At 41.4% G+C, this 17,305-nt stretch overlaps 1 protein-coding gene across 1 annotated transcript in view; it reads left to right on the top strand.

Moving 5' to 3' along the window:
* VPS35 (VPS35 retromer complex component) overlaps positions 1-17,305 on the top strand; it is a 196,661-nt gene that overhangs the window by 162,635 nt on the left and 16,721 nt on the right. Inside the window, exon 14 of the mRNA XM_029608455.1 lies at positions 4,012-4,191. Within this exon, the coding sequence (XP_029464315.1) occupies positions 4,012-4,191 (180 nt within the window). The remainder of the gene's footprint in view (positions 1-4,011; positions 4,192-17,305) is intronic.

The raw sequence follows: 17,305 nt of genomic DNA, 5'->3' as shown, positions 1-17,305 counted from the left end.
CTCTCTCTCTCACACACACACACACGTCACCTCCCTGACCAGTCTCTCTCTCTCACACACACACACGTCACCTCCCTGACCAGTCTCTCTCTCTCTCACACACACACACACACACGTCACCTCCCTGACCAGTCTCTCTCTCTCTCACACTCACACACACACACACGTCACCTCCCTGACCAGTCTGTCTCTCATACACACACCTGTCACCTCCATGACCAGTCTCTGTCTCAATCACATACATGCTTTGTCACTTACAACCACACACATGCTCTCACTCATTCACCCAGGCACCCATTCTACCACACACAAGCTCACATGGAGCCTCTTCTCATTGTTTGGCCCAATAAGCCTGGCCTCCGCTTATCAGCCGCTGCTGGCCTGACCTCCACTCTTCAGCCTCCGGCGGCAGCACACAGCATCTCGCCATTCTCCGGCCCTGCCGGTAGAGGCACACAGGTCTCTCTACTCTTCGGCCCTGCCGGCTTGGTCTCCAGCAGTGGCGCGCAGCGACTCTCCATTCTTCAGCCCCACCCCTAGGGAGAAGGGAAGCACAAGCGGGGCAGTGGAACACCGGGAGCCGCAACACGCTTGGCGGCACACTGGTGTGTCGCGACACACCGGTTGAGAACCGCTGATCTATATTGTCTCACAATGAGGTGTCGTACTTTTCGTCACGGAGTTAAACACTTTAATCCTACATTGTGGTCTATGATACTGTCATGGAATTTGAATTTGGTAGTAAGTGCATTAGCAAGCCCTTATGAGCCATTAGAATAAGCAACTGAAGGACTTGACATTAAACTATGTTTTTATTGTCAATTACCTCAATAAGATGCATTTTTGAGTTTCAGTCTTTGTCTAGCAAGGCTCCCTTTTTAAGGTTTAGTAAGAATTCTGTAATGCTGAGACCTATTACATAAGGAAGTTTCAGCGTTCCATGTAAATCAGCACATAATAATTTATTTAGCATGTTTTAAATACTGCAGTCTCCATAACAAGATAGATGCTGAGTACAGTGTTACAGGCATAAAACAATAATAAAAACATTAAAGCAATGCATCTTATGATGAGAGGGATTGCAGGGGCCTACAATCTTTAAAGGTCTTAGATGTCAGGAAATGTGTAAGAGAATATTTAAAGATGACAAGTGAATTTCTTAATTCTAATGATTGTGTTAAGTGGCGCACACAAGGGGAAGACAGCCTTAAAGGGGACCCTTTCAAGATGGATTAAGACAGCCATAGTGTCTGCATATTTACTACAGGGGCTGCAATTACAGAAGATATCAGGACCCATTCGACAAGAGCGGAAATACCCACAATAAATCTGGTTGATATAGGTAAAGCGGCAACTTGGACAACTCTAGGTCCATTTGTCAAGCATTATAGGTTGGATGTTCTTGTGAGATAAGATGCTAATTTTGGGACAGCTGTCTTAATAGTGAGTTAACAGGGCTTTGATACATCCCACACGTTCTTGACTGGTGGAACAGAAGGACAAGGGAAAGAGAAATTAAGATTTACTTGATAATTTCCTTTTCTTTACTTCTGCTACACCAGTCATGAAGCCCACCCTGGGATATGCAAATTGGGCTCCCTCTGAGAATGAGATCTGATTGACTAAATGTTATAAATTGTAAAAGAAAATAAAAAGATCAATAAAAGGGGGAAATAGTTTGAGGAGAATTTTCATTCCTACAAGGATTTTCAAGACTAGATTTCCTAGTTAAAACTGCTTCTCATAGTGTAAGTTGATGATTTATCTCAAAAAGTATAGATTTTACATTTTTGTTTGTTTTTCTTGAGATTAGGTCAAAATTTTAGATTTCAGTTATTACATTTTTGTTTGCTAGTTGCTATAATTTTAAATTTAGTTTTGACAGTCACGGCTGTATGTGGTTCCATGCATGACATGCATACAGGTGATGTCATTCAAAAAAACCCCCAAAAAACTCTATCTCCAGTTACTGGATGAGGAGACTAAACCCACAGGTTCTTGACTGGTGTAGAAGAAGCAAAGGAAAGAAAATTTATCTGGTAAGTCTTAATTTCTCCTTCTGCACCCTCTCTGACCAACCCAGGAAGTGGGATTCAAATCCAGGTCTCTGCATGGCAGCACAAAAGAATGCTAGTGAGCTATCAACCAAGCCCCTAATTTATCTAAGTATTTACTCTGGATAATCGCTCTTGGAAAATAGAATAAATAAGTGAAATATCTTAGTATTAGAAAAGGAAAACTAAAAACTGGCTGAAATTATAACCCAATGAGGCATTTATTTCCTGTAACACTAATAAATCTAAGCGTTTAGTGTTGATCTGCCTAGGTCAGGAGAAATGTGTTTGCATATCATGGTTCATATTCTTCCCTGGTAAGATGATGGTAGCGCTACTTTGAACTACATGTTATTGGATACAAAATCTCTGGGGCCTGTTGCTACCATGACATGATGTCAACATTAAGGCACTTCTGGTTCTCTCAGACAGCCTCCAGTCTTCTAGACTCCCCTCCCTCTCACCTTTTGGATCCCTGCCTTGTGTTTTCTGAGCAGGTGACTGAAGATGTTGAAAGTGTGTGTTTTTCCTGTCCCTACGCTAGCCACTCCTCCTCCTCCTGTGGCAGCCCTGACTTTGGTTAATAATTTACTTTTAGAATGGATGCTAACTCTGCATTATAAAATGCATCTTGTATTAAGCTTTGGCTTTGGAGATGAGAATGCCTCCTGGAGGTTTCTTTGAAGTCCTTAAATAGATTTAATTGTTGCTTATTTCTTTTTCCATGTTCACCATTTGTTTATCTGAAACTGCCATTGGGAAGAGTAAATTTAACAAAGAAAGGATTTGAAATAAAGCAAAGAAAATTGACATATTGGGCTCTGAAACATGTAATTGTCTGTCTTTGTGGCTCTAGTCTTTTGAAGCCAGCATAAAATAATGGAAAGTTAAATTTATAGCTTGAGTAGAATACTCTTTCCTTTCTCAATTTCATTGTAAAAAATTACATGTGTTGTATCAATATTTGAGTCCATATTTGAAAACTGCCTGCAGTAGCAGTTAATAGAGTGAAATATAAAACAAATTATTTTGCCACTTAATTCTGGTGAGTGCAGTTTGAGTTAGTAAAGTACACATGGAGTGAAAGAGGAATTTTTTGCCAAGTGTTCTTCTGTATCTGATTTTGGAGCTAGTCCTTCAGGGATGTATTATGTTCTGCAGCCCACTGAAGTACTTGCTGTGTGTAATTGCATGTTTAAATTGCCCAAATGAACCCCAGGAATCAAAAGATTTGTCAAAATAGGGGTTTGGGTCCATTAGAAACAAATTTTTTGGCTTTCTTTGATGACCCTCAAAATACTTTTTAAGCTACATATGTTTATTTCTTCTCTATAGATCCATACCTATACGTAATCTGAAGAATCACCTGTGTGGTCTCAAAAGATCATGCACTGCTTTATCATTTTATGTTGATTCAAGCAATGGTATCATAACCTACTAAGATTCCTTTACGCAAGTGTAAACTCTGTCTGTTGATGTATACCTGTGTGTGTATGGTAAGAGTATGTGTGTTTATCGGCATAAATACACACAATTATATAGTTATTTATGGTTAGAAGAAAAGATTTCGAGGTTTATTGAAAGGAATTTGAGAGATGGGGAGCTGGTGACCCACTATGGCAGTGCGGACAGGCAAACTCGATGGTTGTCTAGAGTGCCCAGATTTTTTGGGCAGCAATCCTGCCTGGATGAAGTTGAGTGTTGCTGTATCAGAGCCAATACCACCAAAGAAAGGCGAACTGTGCTGTTGGAAGATTGATGCTCATGGAGCTACCTGTGGTGCATAGTCATTGTTGCAATTGTTTTCCTGGAGATTGTTGATTATATTGAAGCCTATAATCAGTCTCTGTACTTGTTACGATAGCTCAATGCAAATTTGCTTTGGTTGGTGACTGTATTACCTTCTTGCTTTAATCATGGTTGCTTATTCTGAGCTATGACTTCTCCCTCCCCTTAGGACGACAAGTGGGAAAAGAAGTGCCAGAAGATCTTTTCCTTTGCACATCAGACTATCAGTGCTTTGATCAAAGCAGAATTGGCAGAGTTGCCCTTACGGCTCTTCCTCCAAGGAGCCCTGGCAGCTGGAGAAATTGGATTCGAGAACCATGAGACTGTAGCGTACGAGTTTATGTCTCAGGTAACAACTTGGTTGCTGATTGTTTATCTTCATGTCATTCTAGAATGTTTCAAGGTTATGTAATGTCCAGAATCATTACAAGTATAACTTAACACTCAAACACACAAACATTGGTTAAAGGAGACTCTTGTTTAAAGGTGTTCTGTCATCTTATTTTTAAATTGCCTTTTTGTCCTTACAGCTGTTAACTGCTGCTTATTTGTTCATGTCACATAGTGCCAGATATTGAATGCTAAATTTCAGCATAAAGGTGGCTAATTTTGTTTTTAATTGTAATCAGATAAATTAAATATTGTATTTTTTTTGGTATTAGATCAACATTTTGGATGTTAGGATGTTTCCATATGCAGTTATTTTGCATAGATTCACACTTATGGGTAATGTAATCTGGTCACTTGGAGTCAATTTTCAAAGAGCCACTGAATATAGAAAATAAGTGATTAACTTTAACTAATTCTTCTTCGCCCAATTGTCAACCAAACCCAATTGACTAGGTTTTCAGTTGAAAAATCTCCTAATTCTTACAGTGCAAAATTTGCCAGGTTAGATTTAAAAGAGCTATTTGAATAGCTGGCTAAGATCCTGTGTGAAACCTCCCTTTTTTTGCCTGACTGAATTTGCCTACCTTTTCAATCTAGGAGAATTGATTTTGCTGGTTAGAAGAGTAATATTTTTATGAACAGAGATTTAGCCAGTTGAACCTTTTGAAAATTGATTCCATGCTGCCTTGAAAGAGCTTCCTAGGTTGAGAGTTCTAAAGCTTCAAATTCAGTTTCTAGGCATCCACCAGCTGTCAGCAGTTCTCTGTGCCTGTTCATTTCTTCTGAGAAGCGGTGAGGAATTGTCTCTGTTGTAAAATAGAATTTATTATATACTTTCTATCTTTTTCTCCAAGGACAAGCAGGATGGTACTGCTCACAACTGGGTGACATCAGATGGAGCCCGGCACGGAAAACTTTTGTCAAACTTTCTAGAAACTTTGACTGGCATACTGAGCAAACCCAGCATGCTGCTAACCACGCGTCCATGTGGGGTCCCTCTTCAGTCTCTTCTTTTCCGCGACGCTGTCGCCATGCGGTTCAGGAGCTTGCGCTGTTTTTTTTTCTAAACTATTATTTTTTTCTTCGCTGCTAAGCATCTCGTAGGGTCCCTTGCCCTCTTTCTGGAGATTGGTAAGTTTCCTCTGGTCTTCGCAGTCGATCGCAGATGGCATTGCCTCCGAATACCCACCAGCCATCAACTGCACGTCGTATTTTTTTTCCAATGACATCTTCAGATTTCCACCGGTCCCCCCAGTACCCACGGACTATGTCCCTCACTGACTCCCATGAGGTCTGTGCCCTTTGCCTGGGGGCCTCCCATGATGTCCGCGTTTGTGATTTTTGCGACCAAATGATCCCAAAGGGTCGCACGGCTTGCCTCAACAAAATGGAGAAATTGTTCGGGGCCAAATGTTCGGAACAATCCCCAGTGTTTGTGACCTCCGCACTGCTTGATAAGGAAGACCAGGCTCCCAGTTCTCTTGCACCTGTCAGGCCTGCTCCCAAGGTGGGTGCAGGAGACCATCCGTTGTCTGTCTCTTCCCGCTCCCGATCAGGTTCCTCGACGGCCTCCTTGGCTTTGGCAAAGAATTGTGGGGACCACCAGGAGAGGTCCAGAAAATATCAACAACGATCTTCTTCTTCTAAAAGGGACCGTGCGAGGGCATCGACCTCAGTGTCTCCCATGAAGTGGTCGAGGGCGGAGGACGTCATCCCCTCCGACCCCACCGATGCCCCCAGGCGGCCTCCACCGTTTCCGGTGGAGAGATCAGTCACCCTCCAACCAAAGGGGCTCTCAATTCCGCATGCTCTTCCTCGAGCCGTGCTTTCTTCTCAAGTATTCGAGGAAGAGCTCAGAAGGCGTGTGCAGATGTCAGTTGGCCAGGTCATACAGGGCCTAGAGTCTCCAGTTTCCCAGGTACTGCCTCCACCGCAAGAACCTGCTCCACCGGTGCTCACACTGTTGCTGGAAAGGCTTGATACGCTGCTCAGCATGCTTCCTACACAGCTGGCACCAGTGCCTCAAGCCCCTCAGAGGCCCCTGAGCACACTGCTGCCATTGACACTTGCTCCCATACCGGTGAGTGACTCCTCGGAAGAGGACAGGTATTCCCCTACTAGCTCATCAAAGGCAGCTCGATCCAGGGGGCTCGGCCGGCCATATGCCTTACGATAGACACACTGGAAACCTTGGGATTCTTGATCAACTACCCCACCTTCAGCCAGTCAGACAACTGGACTTCATTGTGGCTCTCCTGGACACTGTCCCGAACAAGGCCTACCTACCTCAGGACAGGGCAGAGATCTTGGCTCTTGCACATCATATTTCCGGCTGCATTCATGTATGTGCTCGCCACTTGCTCCAGCTGCTTGGCCATATGGCGGCAACAGTGCATGTCACCCCGTTTGCTCAGCTATACATGCATATTGCGCAATGGGCACTGTGTTCCCAGTGTGTCAGGTGTCCTAGGACCTACATGCCCCCATTGTGGTCACAGACTAGCTGCAACGTTCTCTTCACTAGTGGAAATCCCCGAGAATATGATAACTCCACCCCAGGTTTCGCTCGCTACAGACACTTCTCAGACAGGGTGGGGAGCACACGTCCTGGGGTATCGCACGCAGGGTTTCTGATCGCTTCAGGAAATGAGGCTCTAAATCAACCTTCTGGAGCGGAGGGTGGTCCGATATACCCTATGGGTGTTCCAGGAGCTTCTGGTGTCCTGGTACCCACAGACAGTCGGGTGGCCATGTGGTACCTGAACAAGCAGGGTGGAACCGGTTCGTTCTCTCTCTGCCAAGAGGTAGTCCTAGTTTGGACATGGGCCATCACCAATGGTATAATTCTCTGGGCGGTGTACCTTCTAGGGGTGAACAACACCCTGGCTGATGCTCTGAGTCGGACATTCAGACCACACGAGTGGTCCCTCAAGCATGTGGTGGCGAACTGCCTCTTCAGCTACTGGGGGACCCCGGACATGGACCTGTTTGCCTCTCGAGACAACAGGAAAGTATGCCACTTTTGCTCCCTCGGCAGGAGGGGCAAAGGGGCGTTGGCCGACCATTCTCTATTCACTGAGGGACAGGCTTGTGGTATGCCTACCTGCCTCTTCCCCTTATCTCCAAGAATCTTCAGAAGTTGCAGCAGGATCAGGGCACAGTTCACTCCCTCATGGCCCCGTCAGGTCTGGTACTCAACCCTTCGGGAGCTTACTGTGCTTCCCCCAATCAGGCTGAGAATGGCACCAGACCTCATCACACAGGACTGGGGCAGACTCCACATCCCAACCTTCGGTCCCTGGCCCTCGCAGCGAGGATGTTGACCAGCTGACGATTGAGGCCCTCTGCCTACTGGCGGCGGTGTCCTGTGTTCTTCTGGAGTCTAGGAAACCTTCCACCAGGAAATCCTACAATCTGAAGTGGAAGCGGTTCTCCTCCTGGTGTGAAGGTCGCGGTTTAGACCCCTTCACTTGCTTCCCCCCTCGGCTCTTTTGTTCCTCTCTGAATCTGGCCTACAGACCACCTCAGTGAGTGTACACCTCAGTGCCGTAGGAGCATATCATCTGAGAGGCCTGAAGCTACTTATTCACCCAGTTGTGAGAACTAACTTCCTGCTGTCCTTGAACACCTGTTACAGGTAAGCAACTCTGCTTTTAGAAGAAAATTCAGTTTTGTGGAGGAAATTACATTCTTTTAGAGACCTTGCCTTTTTCCTGTTGCCTATATCTCATGAATATCTTCAGATCAGACTACCCTCATGCAATAAAAGTATTGCCTAGAGGAAAGATGCTCTTATGTTGAGAATTTTGCCCTTTTCCCTAATAGACTGCAGCTGATTTGCCCTACAAACAGTTCTTTGTCTCACATTGCCCTTCCCCCAGTGTATCAGGGAACACTTCTAGTTATGGGTCATGTTCAGCCTGGCAAATACGAACCCCTTGAGAGGACAGGCTTTCATCCCCGCAGTTAGTTGACGAACTGTCTGGAAGCAAAGGTTTCTTCTCTTTGCTCTGAGTCATTGAATCTGTCAAATATGTCTTTTGGTTAGACTTTGATCTCTAACTTGTTCTACTATCATTACTATGTTATTATGTAACTTAGTTCTTTGCTAACTTGGGATCGGCATAGATTCACATATCCTTATGGGTTGATGCAGGCTGTGCGTCTATGTAGTTGAAGATTGTCTTGTGCCCATCCATGGACACTGCAATTTGTGCTTCTCTTTTAAAATCACTGATGAACTAAATCCCATAGAGAATCACTAGATGCTGTATTCTTGTAGAGAGGTTTGTAGATAGCATGAGTTATGAAGTCCTTGCTCAAACCCATGGCTGGTAAAGTCTTTAATTCCATTTTGCTTTTCCTCTAGAGCATGCATTCCTGCTCTTTAGAGCCATCCTAAGCTTATCATTAATATGTAACTGTGACTAGAAACTGTAAGGCCCATCTAAACTGCCAGTAAAAACCAGGTTAACTGTAGGCCCTGCTTGGAAGTTTCTCTTAGCTCTGTATGCTCTCAGGCTTGTTTATTCTCTCTTGTGCTGAGCTTATATAGCCTTATGACTGGACTGTGCTTGGATTGTACTCCTGGATGTAATAATTGGAACCTCTATTGGCAACCTCATTTGGAAATCATGCATTTTTGGCCCTCCTGCTAGATCCTCAGTCTTCCTTTGCCTCTTACACTTAGTAATCAGGATTCCTTGTCCTATTTCTGCCTGAGATTCCCCCTTCTAAACTTGTCTTTGTCTCATCTTTATTTCTGGGTTCAGCTTCATTACTAAAGGCCTATTGTAAGGATAGGCAGCTCTGATCCTGGAGTGCCACAATCAAGACTTGTTTTCAGAATATCCACAATGAATATGCATGATGTGTATTTGCATGCACTCCATCTTTACTTGAGTTACCTAAGGGTTCAATTCCTAAAATTCATCAATGTTAAGCCCATCTGTGCCTCTGGATCCAGGAACATTTTTAGTCCTGTGTTTCAGAGCATTGTTGCTGCAAAACCTTAAGAGTTTTAAAGTGTTTACATTTAAACATTTCTACATTTAAGAAACAGTTTTCTTTTACTGCTTGGTGTCTTGGAAGAAGCACATAATTTTCTTGAATCTTATTTTATCTAAGCATTCTGGTTGTCTAATAAACTAATCCTTAACTAGTGGAAGTTTTAATTCTGTTTCATATTTTGATTTTTTGCTGGGGTGTGGGCTTTTCATATTAGATTATTTTCCTACATCAGATATTTTCTGGTTTACCTTGTATCCTTTAGCTTACTGGAATTCATCTAAAGTAGGGACAAGATTTCTAGGTCTTAGTTCGTAGGAAATGATGGCAGATAAGGACCAGTTGGCCCATCCAGTCTATCCAGTTGTCTTCCTTTCTCATTCTCCACCATTTTGGATAGATGCGCATATGAATCCCCATGGTTTTTTTTAACCCTGTCTCTAAAACCTGTTCCTATTACTTCCATTTCTGTTCATTTTACCCATAAAACAAACCACACAACTCAAAATTTGACTTAGCATTTTTGGTCTGGTGCTCAACCTACATTCTGCTTATGTCCTTGTGGTGGTCTCCTACATCCTTCTTGCTAGGATAGTTGTAATGTGATTCCTCATTTGGCTTTACCTTTTGAGATTTCTTTGTGTTCCTTCTGGCTATAACATGTCCGTTTCAAAACTTTTGTTGAAAATCAATATAGTAAAAATATGTCTTATTATCCTCTGGCCTTCCTGGAATTTTCTCTTGACTGTTAGTTTTCTCTTGAATTTTCTCGACATCTTCAGAAAGATGCCTGAATCTTTGCCTATGTGAAGCCCAGTTAAACTCACCAGGGTTTTAACTTAGTTTGGTTACATATTCAGTCTTTTTTTTTTTTTTTAATTGAACTTTCATCTCCTTTCTCTAATTTTTTCCTATATTTTTAACTTTAATTATCTTTGGTTCTTGATGGTATGGCAGACCTCTTAATTTGCCAGTCCACCTAATTGTGAATACATGCAAAAGAGAGGAAGAAATTACTTAACCTGTAATTGTTTTTCCAAAGTTATGTTCATGGACTTCCACAACCCTCCCACCTACCCTTCTGGAATTGCATATTCTAGTCTCTAGGATTTAGCAGTTGGAATAAATTGCTAGCTGTTGGTAGTTGCCTATAACTAAGTGAAAGTTTTAGACCTCCTACCTCAGAAGGTTCCTGCAAGTCGAGACCTGACCAGATCACCCATGGATCTTTGGAGAATAGTCTGCAAATAACTAATTTTTGTATTTCTGATGTTAACTACTCTTTATGCATATATACTGAATTTAAAGTATCTATTGTAACATGGAGTTTTCAGTTGTAGCCTAAATTGCTTAAAAAAAAAAAAAAGACCAAAAAATATTGCTTTCCTTATTGCAGATATCAGGAAAGGAAATGTGAAGAGTAAGGTAGTGAACCTAGCTTGGTCAGATGTCTTTTCAGGTGTTGAGGTATATGGAGATGATATACTTAGAAATTTGAGCAGAATATGACTACCAGTCTCCATGATCTATGGTGGGTGTAAATTAAGCATAGACCAGTTATGGAGAATTACAAGAGATAATCTGGGAGGAATATCTAACCCTGTGGCCAGTAGGCCTTTATAAGAGAGTAAATAATGTCCTTCAAAACATTTTTTTAAGCCCCAACAGTGTCCTCTACCTTTGTGCTTCCAGCTCACTCGGAGTCAGGGCTGGGATCCAATACTATGAGTTTGTTTGCAATTACATGGGACTTCCCCCCCTAATTTATTTCCGCTTTCAACTCAACTAGCTTAATCATTGCAGCAGCAGTCTTCTACCAGGTCAATGTACCAGATCTCCTTACAGAATCCTGCAATCTTAGGCCCTAAATCCGGTCACTAGGTACTGCTGGTGAACAATGCCTAGGATTTCCTCCCCCCAGGGCTGTGAATGTTGCCTCTACGTCATCCCCAAGGAAAGTGGAAGACCTGACTTGGAAATCAAAGCCTCCGCATAGCAGCGCACAGTACTGCCACAGTCCTGGCCCCTATCTAAATACTTGAGCATATGTTTGCTACAATATGGCCACAAGTACTTCCTACTACTACTGCTTTCCATATAGTGTGGGTATTACTAAGATCCTGCCAGGTGGTATCCATGGTCGGATCAGCATGAAATGCTTAAAGACCCTGCCCAGCCCTTTTCTCTCTTCTTCCCCTTTCTGATACCCAAGGAACAGGATATGAGTAAATGCAAAAAAAAAAAAAAGTCCTGAGTGAATTTGAAAATTTCTGTCCAGATTATGCATTTAGGGAGTCGTTTTGTAATAGCCTGCATAATTTTTAAATTTATTTAAAAAACATTTCTAGACCAACCTAGCCAAAAGGTTCAAAGTTTTTTCCAGTAAAAACATACATAGCATAGCATAACACAAGTTTAAAACAATTGAAGAAAACATAAAAGATTTAAAATGTAGGCTCGCGCCCGGTCGCATCCATTTTATAACATACGCGTGTATATGAGCGCAATTTATAGCCTGGATGCATGTACATATTCGCACAATTTTAAATAGACGCACACATTACGTGCCTATCAATAAGTCAGGGATATTTTACAAGGGATATGCACCAACACCATAGGTAGTGTTCCCAGTTCGCCCAGTTTAGGGATAGGACTTACAAACCCCTTAATTTTATAGCCATCTTCCCCCATTAGCCCTGACTCTCAAACCCTGCTGCCTGGCCTAAATTTTTTTATTTTACTACTTGCACGTCCTCCATAGCAGAAGTAAATTTACACGGCAGGGGACCCTGGCGCGGGCCTGGACATCTTTGTGCGCACATCTCTTGGCCTCCCCACAACATGTCCCATCCCGATTACACCCATTCACCGCCCCCTTTTGTAAACCCTTTCCTTGTGCGCACAGCGGGAGGTACGTGCGTCCAATGGCGGCTTATAAAATCCACTCTGCATGCGTCGGCCCAACTTGTGCAAGTATCTCTCACTTTTGGCATCTACCTGTGAATAAAACTATTCTAAAAATAAAGTTAGAATGAGGTTAGGATGGACAGGAACCTGGGTTAATCAGAGGAAGGTAGTCAGTCAACAGGGACCTGGTTTACTTTCCAAGGTTAAACGCTAACTGAAAAAGATACGTTTTTTAACAACATCTTGAATGTTTTTTGACAAGTGATGTTTCTAAATGTTCGTAAGAGTTCTATAGAGTGGCACTGGTGACTGAAAAAGCACATTCCCTTGTCTACGAAAGATAAGTTTTAAAGATGGTATAGTGAGAAGTCTTGCATGTGGTAATCTCAGTGACCTGGATGGGATGTACATTGTTTTTTAATTTACACTTTATTAAATTTTAATTTTCATGACACAAAAATGACAGTAAACAATACGGCTATCTAATTTACATCAGTTTTTAAGGAAACATTTACTAAAGAAAAAATAGATTAAAGATGTAATCATAATTATACATTCTGCTGTAAATATATCTCTAATCAATTCTAACAGTTATATAAGAACATAAGAACATCTTATCTATCTTTTATTATAGATATCCTTGTACCATGAAATTTGTGGAGACCAAGATCTTAATTGAGCATATATTAAGCAAATTCTTTAAGAAACAGAAAACTTAAGGATTCCAACTTATTTTGCTAAGCGTTAACACTAACTATCAATTATTGCCCATGAATGCTTTAGCCTCTAAGAACAATTTAAGATCAGATGGTTCAAAATAAGTATATTTCACATCATTCAGCTTTACTATACATTTACTTGGATAGCATACTATCATCTGAGCTCCAATTTGTTCAGCAAGCTGTCTTAATGCCAAGAAATCGTTTCTTCTTTGCTGGGTCATTCTGGGAATGTCAGAAAATATCCATACTTGCTGGTTATAATAGTTGACAGTTCGATTTCTCATGAATAGCTTAAGGACCATATCTCTATCTGATGGGAATATAAATTTCACTAGCACTGTTATACGTTTTTCTACCACATTTTCACCCGAAGACTCAAGTAGATCCGTCACATTTAAAGGTGGTATTTGTTCTTGATTCACTTTCTCAGAAGATACATAATATATTTTAGCTAGAGGTAGAGTAGCTTCCAAGGTATTTTTAATACCTCATGCATGTATCGTTTGAATTGATCTTGTATTGATAAACATCTAGTTTGGGGAAAATGTATTACTCTGAGGTTCAAATATCTCATTTCATTTTCCAACCTTTCCATCTTCCATTTCCCCTTGTATTAAACCTCCCTGTACTTTTTTGGACCTGGATCACTTTCTGTTCTAATTCCTCCATTTTTACTTTTTGTGCTTCAGTCAGCTGTTCTGATTTTACCACTTGTTTATTCACATCTGTTATCACATTTCTTAATGTTGATATTGATTTCTCCAAGGTCATAATAGCAGTCCATACACTGTCCAGAGTAATAACCAACAGCTTCTCAAGATTTTTCCCAGGAATATTAATAGCTGTTTCTAAACTTCCAATGTCTGACACTTCTCTGTGTGCATTAGAGGTTCCTCCCTCCTCCCTTGGCATAGATGCTACTCTGAGATCCCCTTGAGTAGTCTTCCCCCCTGGATTCAATAAAGTAAAAGAAGTGGATTCAATTACTTCAAGTAATTTGCCTTCAAGAGCAAATCTTTTCTCAGGGTCCTATATCTTTTTGTCATCATTACTTTTCTCTGCAAAGGGTGGGGGAGGGTGTTGACTACGCTCCCGGGTTAAGAGAGATGACCGAAGCAGGTGAAGCCGCATTTAGCTCCATAGCAGCATTCACAGCGTTTCCTTCCACAAGAGCTTTGTCAGGATCTGCGCCAAAAAAACCTCTATTTTTAATTGAGTTGGGTTAACTGGGGAGGATGTAGCAAGTGCCTCCCTCAGTTTCTTTCCTCTTAGTGTGTAGCATATCTGGTTCCACCGCCAAACAAAAAAACTTCCAAGTAAAAAAGAAAAAAGCGTTCGACACCTGTTTCCACAAATCCAAAATCTTTGGTTTCACAGGGGAGGTTTCCACAAATCCAAAATCTTTGGTTTCACAGGGGAGGTTTCCACAAATCCAAAATCTTTGGTTTCACAGCGGAGGCTTAGAGAAAGAAGGGTTTAAGCAATCTAACTAAAAAGGAGCAAGATACGGAGGAGTTTTTGCAGATTTAGAGTGGCAAAAAAGTTAAAGTTGAACAAAGCCGTGTGCCCCTTTGGCGCACACGGCTTCGGCACCGTGCCACAGAAGGGGCGGTTTTGAAGGGACCTTATTGGCCCCTCCCCGATGACGTCAGGAACAGGAAGCACCAGCATTAGCCCCGTCGGGGCCGGGAATTTCTTCTCACCCTCGGTATGGCCGCTGCTGCAGGTAATTTTGAGCTCCTTCTCTCCTCCACCTCCAGGGATGTACATTTTTAAGAGGGCATTGCTCCATAGTTCTGTTTTTGCTAGAAGGCTGTGTATTATACTGATTGCTTTGTATTGTACAGGTGATAGTTTGGGCAGCCAATGAAAATTGCACAGTACCAGAGTAATATGCTCTCTTTTCTCTGTAGCTGTGAATAAAAAGACATTTTGGGCAATCTGTAAAGGTCTGAGCATGGTTACAGGGATTCCACAATAATGTGTTATAGTAATAGAAGCCTGTAAAGAGGAGGGTCTGAAGAATGGTTTTGAAATTGAGATCGAGCAAAGGTTTAAGATTAAGGGTTTTCATTTTGAAAGTTGCCTTTGTTACTGCTTTGATAAGCAATCTCATCGAAAGCATGGAATCAATGATACTTCCCATATTCTTAACCTGGGAGGCAACAGGGATTCGAAAACCATCGAAGGTTAAAAAAAAAAAAAAGAGGATCTGTTAAGAATCATGATCTCAGTTCTATCTAAATTCAGAGTGAGTTTATTATGTGATAAAGCATAGGGAGACCATTTCATCCCTTTCAGACTAGAGACTGGAAAGAAAATTTGAATGTCATAGACATACACACGACAGGGCACACTGAGACAAGCAAGCAATTTATATATGAGAGTGAGATTTATAGTGAAGAGGGTGGTGGACAGATCCGAACCCTGGGGGATGCCAGTATCAATATTATGCCAGGATGAAATTGAAGAACCAATCCTGATTTATTGTTTAGAGAAGTAGGACTAAACCATTTTAAGATGGAAAAAGTAAGATATGGTGGTTAAACGTATCAAATGCTGCGGAAATATCTAAAAGTATAAGCACAAATCGTTTTCCTGAATTGAAACCTTTGTGTATAACATCGAGAGTGGAGATTTATAGCATTTCAGTGCCAACTGCTTTCCTAAATCCAAATTGGTGTAAATCAAGGATGCAGTGATCTTCGAGATAATCAACTGTTTATGTACAATTGCCTCAGTAACCTGTGTTAAGAAAGGGAGGGAAGAAATTGGATGATAATTCGAGAAACATTGATGGGTCTAATAAGGATTTTTTCAGTATTGGGCACAGAGAGGCTTGTGTGAGCAATGACGACAACACTCCCTCAGAGAAGTTAATGCTGACAATATATGAGGTAATTAAGTCTTTGGTTACTTTTAGGAGAGCAGTGGAGCATGGGTTTAATGAAGAAGACTGATTAAAGTTGGTGGTGATTTGAATTATTTCATCATGTATTGACAGAGAAAAGCTTTCCCACGACGAATCAATTTACATATTGCGGAAGGTCAGACAGTTTGAATTTTGCATAAATGCTTGTAAGCTTTTGTTCAAAAATAGATGGCAAATTCTTCACATTTCAAAAGTTAGTAGGGATTTTAAAATATCAGGAGATCTTGTGGATGAATCGGTCAGATATTGTACTGTACGAAAGTTCTCTAGTAGTGTTACCTGCTTGAAGAATTTGTTGTGTATAGAAAGACATTTTTGCTGCATTGTCTGTACTTTATTGGTTAGGTAGGCGTCTATGCTTATAGATTAGACCAGGGGTCAGGAACCTTTTTGGCTGAGAGAGCCATAAACGCCACATATTTTAAAATGTAATTCCATGAGAGCCATACAATATGTTTAAAACTAAATACAAGTAAATGTGTGCATTTTATGTAAGATCACACTTTTAAAGTACAATAAGTCTCTGAAAATATTACACCAGGCCTTAAGACACCAATACATCTCCTATTAGGAAAACGGACCAAGTCAGGCTGCTATAGAGTCCTACACAGAAACTACACGTCAGCAGAAAACCTCACCTGAATCACGTGCTGTCCCTCACCTAACATAGAATAAAGAGACCAAAATGCATAACAAGAAGCATGCAGAAAAAAATGAATTGGAAACTACAACAAGCCAGAGTCTCTGTATGCAGTGTAACAAAGGAAAAAAGAAACATCACCCATCCTTATAAAACAAATCAAGAAATATAAAATCATCAGCAATAAACTGTACTAACAAAAAGAACATATTTCGAAACAGCTGATGAGTGGAATATCCAATAATTAAAAACTCATATAAAACATTTCCAGATACCAACAAAATATTTCAAAATAGCAGACACAAAGACCCAGTAATGAAAAACAATAAGGATACAAAATTTTTTTTGCTCTGCATACCTGGGAACGTTTGATATCCAGGTGTCCTGAGATTGTTCTGAATTAACAGGAGGTGGGGTGGTTTGCTTGGAACTTTCTCCTCTCTGTCACATACCAGCGCTGTCTCTCACACTGGCTCTCAATGACACACCTATACACACATGCTCTCAGTACTCACATATACACATGTTTTTTCTCTCTCACTTATATAGGCTCTTAATTACACATTTACACACATGCTATCTTTTCACGCTTACACACACAGGCTTTCAATCACACACATACATGCTGTCTTTCTCTCACACACAGACTCTCATTCACATGCTTACAAACATGTCCTCTCTTTCTCTCATTTACACACAGGCTCTCAATCACATACTCACATGCTCCATCACCTAAACCAGCTCTCAATCACACACAGACACACATGGTCTCTCTCTCTCATTTAAACACAGGCTCTCAATCACATACTCACATGCTCCATCACCTAAACCAGCTCTCAATCACACACAGACACACATGATCTCT

The sequence above is a fragment of the Rhinatrema bivittatum genome, chromosome 7 (genome assembly GCF_901001135.1).
Source record: "Rhinatrema bivittatum chromosome 7, aRhiBiv1.1, whole genome shotgun sequence".
NCBI lineage: Eukaryota > Metazoa > Chordata > Amphibia > Gymnophiona > Rhinatrematidae > Rhinatrema > Rhinatrema bivittatum.
The sequence above is the reverse complement of the archived record's forward strand: the minus strand, read 5'-3'. Positions and strand labels throughout refer to the sequence as shown.